The following is a 7,336-nucleotide window of genomic DNA, read 5'->3' on the forward strand; positions in this document are numbered from 1 at the left end:
GTTAGAGGAGAATATTGAAAGTGCCATGGGCTGCCAAAAGAACCAAGAGATCCATTTTGGAAGAAGTACAGCCAGAGTGCTCTGTGGAGGTCAAGATGGCCAAACTTCGACTCTCATACTTCGGACATATTGTCAGGAAGGACAAGTCGCTGGAGAAGGATATCATGCTTGGTAAGGTGGAGGGTCAGAGAAAAAGAGGAAGACCTCCAATGAGATGGAATGACCAAGTGGCAGCATCGATGGACTCAAGCGTGGCAACAATAGTGAGGTTGGCCCAGGATCGGGCAGTGTTTCTTTCTGCTGTGCATAACGTCGCTATGGGTCGGTACCGACTCGACGGCACCTAACAACAACAACAATAGCAACAACTGACTTAATAAAATATACTTTTACTAAAGGACTAATAATTTACATGGTTTAAAATTTATTTTTTTAAATATAAAACTAATTAAATGCATAAAAGAGTATCAATTCACAAAGAAAAATTAAATATGTTTGCTCTTGTGAGGAACATAAAGTAGTACCTTCCCAGAGTTATAACTATGGGATGGTGAAAAAGACTCAATACTAAACTCTTCTAACTATCTTAAAAAAGGAAAAACAACAGCATTGGTTACTTATTTTTAACAGCAAGAGGGTCTGCTTCTGGCTTTTATTAAACATAAATTAGTAAATATGGTTAAAAGAATTATTAAGACTATGATACGCTCAATAACATATTTTTAAAATCATTTTAAAGAACTTATTTTTAAAATCATTCATGGATCATTCATAGAGTCATTCATAGAATATGCATCAGTAAAATTGCTTTAATAATTATATATTCCCTGAATTTACTTTTCTTTGAAAATTGTTGTTAAGTGCCATCAGGTTGGTTCCTACCCTATATAGCGTTTCTAAGGAGCAGCTGGTGGGTTTGAACTGCCGACCTGTGGTTTGCAGTCCAGTGCCGATCCTTAGTGCCACACCTTAAAAAGAAACATCAGTGGACTCCACATCTGCCTACATTGCAAAACCAAAAAAAAATATACTAAACCCACTGCCATTGAGTTGATTCTGACTCATAGTAACTCTTTGTAGGATTTTTGAGGCTGTAAATCTTTACAGAAGCAGAAAGGTTCATCTTTCTCTCTCTAAGTGGCTGGTGGGTTTGAACTGCTGACTTTGTGGTTAGCAGTCCAGTGCCTAATCTGTTGTTGTTGTTATTAAGTGGCATCAGACACCATCAAGTCTTTTCTGACTCACAGCAACACTGTATAGGATTTCCAAGCAGTTGATGAGTTTGAACCACTGACTTTTAGTTTAATAGTCCAGTGCTTATCCTACACCACCTTAACTACAAAAGGAAGAGAACAAGTAGGAAGAGATGCACTGTCCTACAGTACGAATTTACTGTGTATTTAATTGAACCTCATGAAATACTAATATAAAAATGTTATACTTAAAATTAAAGTGGGCTAGAAAAGGGATATAACTTATCAGCTGTCAAAGTCAAAGGAATTTCTATAACTTTTCACAAAAATAAATTTATGTAACTCTGTTTTCTTTCAAAGAGATTACAGTTAAAACATCAACAGGTAACACATGGCAAAATAAAACAAAGTTTCTGTGGACTCTTGGACCCAAGCATGAAATACAAGGGGGCTTTAAAATGTTTGAGGAAAGATTCCCTTATCTTTTAATTTCATTTTTCCAAAAACTTTTTGAAACTTTATATAATTCTAGTAAAAAATCGTCTAACAAACCCATCAGTTAAAAATCTACATGAATAAACGAAAAACTACTAAATACTTATAGGAATATATTTTACAATTTATAAATTATATATCAATTACTATTTAAAAAAATCTATCAAAATTCAAAGAGCACAAAGTAACATTCAGGAATGATGAAAATGCTCTACATCTTGATCTGAGTCTGGGTGATGGTAACCTGTTGCATAAATCTGTCAAAATTCATCTAAATGAATGATCAAAATATGTGCATTTTATGATACACATAGTACATAATGGAAATATCAAAACTTAAAAGATATATTTTAATTTTTAAATGTTTCAATAATTACTTATATGCAGAGTTCTAAAACTCACATCCAGTTCCATTAAAACCTGGATAAATAATAGCAAACAGGTTTTTCTTTGGGTTTCAAAATTTACTTTTCAAACTTTTATGTTAATAGATACTATTTCAAATATTTACAAACATGAAAATAAACTTTTTTAAATGGAAAACTAAAGTCTAATTCTGAGTAATAAAATGAATAAGCCATATATTTAGGTATTAAACAACTGCTTATAGTTCAACGCATGAACTCTTTCCAATTGTTTTAGCAATCATGTAAATGAGAAATTCCTAAATTGTGGTAAGTGATATATATATATAGCCACCAGTAATATATTTCAAATTTAAAGTTGATATGAACATGAAATCTTATCTAAAAACAATCAGCTTCCTACCCTTCAGATTCGTCCGTCTTTTCTCCACCATTATGAGTAGTACAATTTTCACTTTCTGAAGAACAATTCCTTGAGGAAGCTATACTATGTCTTCCTTAAATGCAGAAACACATACAAAAAAAAAAAACAAAAAAAAGTGGGGGAGGGTGTTAGTGTTTCTAACTCAGAGTAGGTTTCACTTATTGAATGGTTAATACTGTAAAGGTGTGGTTTGCAAGGGAGTCAAAGAATGTACAAGCCAGATGGCTTTTCCATTAATATTCCTAGAGGTGTATGGAAAATACAGTAATAAAAAGGGTATTAAATGCCAATCTAAAGATTTTGAAAAATACTAATTTTTGTGTATAAACAGTGATCAAATGTTCAAAAGGCAACGGCATAGTTCTTTCTTTCCAAAGCAAATTTTATATCAGTACTCTGATTACTTCTGAAATGAAAAGAACTCATTATATACTCTGAGGATTTCAAAAGCCAGTTATTATTTCCAATATAATTACAGAAAAGAGCTCTTCTATCTTGCCACTGTGTCATTTAAAGCTATTGTTGACTGCAATAAACAGCAGTTGTGAAAAAGATTTTATTAGAGAGGAGCAAGATTCCGAAAAAACAAATAAAAGGTATAGTTCAAATCCCTTTAAAACAAAGCTAAATAATATTCATAGGAAATAATAAATAGTACATAAAATAAATTAGGTCAACAGACTGGAATGGGAAATTTGTTATAATAGAGTACTTTTTTGGTAATAGTATTTGATCTCTTCATCAACACTTAAAAATTAAGAACAAAATAGCAAACTTATTTCTAAACTTCAAGTTGATAAAAATAGTCATAGGCTTTTCTACTAATATCTATTAGTCTTTAAACAAAATAAGTAAAGTTGATGGCAATACTTGCAAAATTATCATAAAGTTAAGTACTGTGCTTTGTTTCAAAACCTTACCTGTTTTGGAAATTGCATCCTGACCAACTGGAGCGTCTTGAAATTCCCCCTGTGTGTCTAGAAGGGAGGATTTGATATATGTGGCTAATGTTTCAATAGGACTCTCTCCAGCAGCCATGACAGGATTATACTGGTTGTCCACAGGTGAGTTGCCACTGCTCTTCAGCTCATCAAATCTTTTTGCACACTGCCATAAAATGAGACAAATGGAGGCTTTTTAAAGAAAAAAATGATTTAGAATATATGGGTCATAATCTTTCTGGCAGCAATTACAATATATATATTACAAAAGCCTTAAAAATGTTCATGCCCTCTGACACAGCACTTCACCTTCTGAGACTTAAGAACATGAGAATACTTGCTAACAGGAGCATTTGTTGTCGTCAAAATTGGAAAACAATAACCTAAAAAGTTCAATAAAAAGGGACTGGTTCATAGCAACTAGGATCTTAAAAACTTACGAGCAGCCATCTAAGGTTCAGAAGTAGAGTCATGAAAATAGAATAAACATGGAAACAATCAGTCCAGTGGATTCATGGACCACATGAACATCAGTCTCCCCAACCCTGAAACCTAAATGGTGCCACACTACCACTACCAACTGCTCTGAAAGGGATCACATTAGAAGGGCCTGGATTGTTGTTAAGAAAGCTAGCTGACGCTGTTTCAACTCATAGTGATCCTGTACAGGGTTTCTGAGTAACAGCTGGTGGGTTTGAACCACTAACCTTGAGGTGAGCAGTCTGGTACTTAATCCTACAGTGCCACACCAGGACTCCTAGGTAGAGTAGAAGAAAAATGTCGAGCATAACTCAAAAATCATAGAAAAGAACAGGTTTACTGGTTGGTAGTGACAGGTGGAACCATAAGACTATGGCCCTTGGTCATTCACTCTTCAGGTTTAGAACAGAAGTCCCCGTCCTGGCTCAACTTTCAATCAGACATTAAACAGATCACTATGGGGAACAGGAGTCCTGGTGTGGCTCCATGGGTTAATGCACTAGACTGCAAAGTAAGTTTGAATCACAAGGTTGGCAGTTCAAGCTCACCTACCCCTCCTTGGAAACCCTGCATACAGAGTCGCTATGGGTTGGAAGCCACTCAACAGCACTCAACAACAACAACAACATATGGAGAATAATAACACTAGTGAGGTATGCATCCTTAGAATAATCAATCATTGAGATAAAAAATGCAAAGTTCAGAAGAGTTAGAAAAAAAGGAGGAATTCAAACAGGAAACACAGGGAGGAAGTGGGATAAATAAGGTTACATTCAAGGGATTGCAATTAATGAGATGAAACAAAACATACACGAATTGTCAAATTAAAACTGATGATCAGCTCTATAGTAAAACTTCACCCAATTTTAAAAAAATAAAGGGACTGGTTCAACAAATTGTGATATAGGTAAAATAAAAGTACAGTATGATGCCATTAGATACTATTGTTGGTGTTGATACATGCCACGGAGTCACTTCTGACTCATAGCAATCCTGTATAGGGTTTCTAAGGAACAGCTGGTGAGTTTGAACCTCTGACCTTGTGATTAGCAATGCAGTGCTGATCCTGCAGTACCACACCAGTATTCCATTAGATACTGTTGTTATTGTTGTTAAGTGCTGTTGCATAGGCTCTGACTCATAGCAATCCTGTATAGGGTTTCTGAGAAACAGCTGGTGAGTTTGAACCACTGACCTTGTGGTTCAAAGCGACCTTGATGTCAAGCGCTTATCCTATAGCACCAGTCTATCAACATATACAGATGCTTGCAATATATAATTCTTGTTAGGTATCAGTGAATTGAGTCCCTACTCTTGGTGACTCCGTTCACAACAAAATGAAATACTACCTGATCCTACACCATCCCCATGAATGATTGTGAATTGAACATGAGACCCACAGGACTTTTACTGGCTGACTTTTGCAAGTATGTTGCCAGATCTATCCTCCTAGTCTGTCTTAGTCTGGAAGCTATGCTAAAATCTGATCAGCATCACAGCCACTGATGGATGGTGGCTACACATGAGGAAAGCAAGAAATCCACCACTGTACCACCACTGCCCCTGTTTACAAACACTAAAGGAAAAAGCATGTAGTAAAACTCTCCATTTGTTATATATCCACTTTAAAAATTAATTAGGTATAGAGAAGGATCTGGAAGGAAATACACTAGGTGTCGAGAGACTGCTCTACGTAAGGTTAAGATTCAAGGGAATTTGTTGTTGTTAAGTGCCGTTGAGTTGATTCTGACCCATAGCAACCCTGTATAGGGTTTCCAAGGAGCAGCTAGTAAGCTTGAACCACTGACCTTGAGGTTCAAAGCGACTTTGCAGTGCAGTGCATTAACCTGCAATGCTACAGCAGGACTCAAAGGGAATTAGAAGTCTGGATTTTTGCTTGTTTGTTTTGTGTATTTGCTCTTTAAGGACATGTTTTCTTTAATAAGTAATAAGGAATACGTATTTTTAAATTAACACTACATACAAATAGTCTGATTCATATTTAATTACATTCTTGTTAAGAGAGAACTTCCTCAAATGGGTGAATTTGAATATGTAGTGGATGAGTTATTATTAATTTTGTTGGTTTGATAATTATACTGTGATTACTTAATAATGTCCTTTTTTAAGGAGCTGCATGATGCAGTTGTTGTTGTTAAGTACCTTCAAGTTGGTTCCTACTCAAAATGACCCTGTATAGGTTTCCAAGAAGCAGCTGGTGGGTTTGAACTGCCAACATTGTGGTTTTCAGTCCAGTGCTGATCCTACAGCACCACACCAGAAATCCTCTCTGCATGGTGCAGTATATAGGGGGAAAGTGTCATGACACCTTACTTTTACATGTCACAGAATTAAAATCTATATAAAGCAATAAAGCAAATACCTAGAATGGATTAATCTAGGTAAAGAATATAGGATGCATGTTGGCCTAGTCTTTCAAATTTCCTAAATGTTTGAACATATTCATAATAAAAAGTTGGAAAAGCAGCAAGTTTGCCCTGTTTTAAAACTTAACATACAAAAATTTAAAAGGTAAAAATGTATAAATTATGGAGCAACAATATACACTAAAAAATAAGTTCCCTCATAATTTCAAAAGACTCACTATATAACTGGGAGTCCTGGTGTGGCGCTGTAGGATAAGTACTGGACTGATAAAAGCAACGTTGGGGGTTCAAACCCACCAGTCGCTCCTCAGAAACCCTATGTAGGAACACTATGACGTGACTTAACAACAACATTGTAAAACTGAGGACAAGTAATCCTGTGAGTCCCAGGTTTCTCAGCTGTTAAAAAAAGTGTAACAGAGGTGATATTACACAAGATGGAAGAGTAAGAAGCTCCAGAAATTAGCGCCTTTGTAAACAACAGTTTCAACTAGAAACAGCAGTTGGAGTAAACTATTTTGGAATTTTAGAATCTGATCAGCTACTAAATTAGGTGGGTGCTTGATGAAGGCATAAACTGCTTATCTTTCTTAAGTGAGCCCTGTGCACCAACTGACCACACTTCCCTACTCCTCAGTCCCATCATGGGGGTAGGGACAGCTACCCCATTCTTGGAGTAGTTGGCTGATGCCTGGGCAGACAGTGAGATCCTGTCCACTAAGAATTTGGGGTTGCTATACTCGGCAAAACTGCCCTTAAGAAAAAAGGAGAAATTCAGACATTCTCAGATAAATAAAATGGAGGAAGTACACTACCGTAGAAGATCTGGCCTACAAAAAGCGCTAAAGGGAATCCACCAGGCTGAAATGAGAAGACACAAGACAGTAACTTGAAGCCACAGAAGAAATATAACACCGGTAAAGGCAACTTCACAAATGACTAGTCAGTTTTGTTGTATTTTTGGTTTGTAACTCCTCCTTATTTCACATATAATTAAATTATAAAGTTATGCATACAATGTATAAAATATAGTTTGTGACAATAACAGTAT

At 35.7% G+C, this 7,336-nt stretch overlaps 1 protein-coding gene across 1 annotated transcript in view; it reads right to left on the bottom strand.

The window, feature by feature from the left end:
• The window catches only part of KIAA1841 (KIAA1841 ortholog), a 62,864-nt gene extending 59,286 nt beyond the window's left edge, over positions 1-3,578 (bottom strand). The window contains exons 1-2 of the mRNA XM_006862985.1: positions 3,398-3,578; positions 2,457-2,550 (exon numbers count right to left, since the gene is read on the bottom strand). Of these exons, the coding sequence (XP_006863047.1) occupies positions 2,457-2,550; positions 3,398-3,515 (212 nt within the window). The 5' untranslated portion in view covers positions 3,516-3,578. The remainder of the gene's footprint in view (positions 1-2,456; positions 2,551-3,397) is intronic.
• Positions 3,579-7,336: the final 3,758 nt, after the last annotated feature.

This window comes from Chrysochloris asiatica, unplaced genomic scaffold, assembly GCF_000296735.1.
Source record: "Chrysochloris asiatica unplaced genomic scaffold, ChrAsi1.0 scaffold00052, whole genome shotgun sequence".
Taxonomy (NCBI): domain Eukaryota; kingdom Metazoa; phylum Chordata; class Mammalia; order Afrosoricida; family Chrysochloridae; genus Chrysochloris; species Chrysochloris asiatica.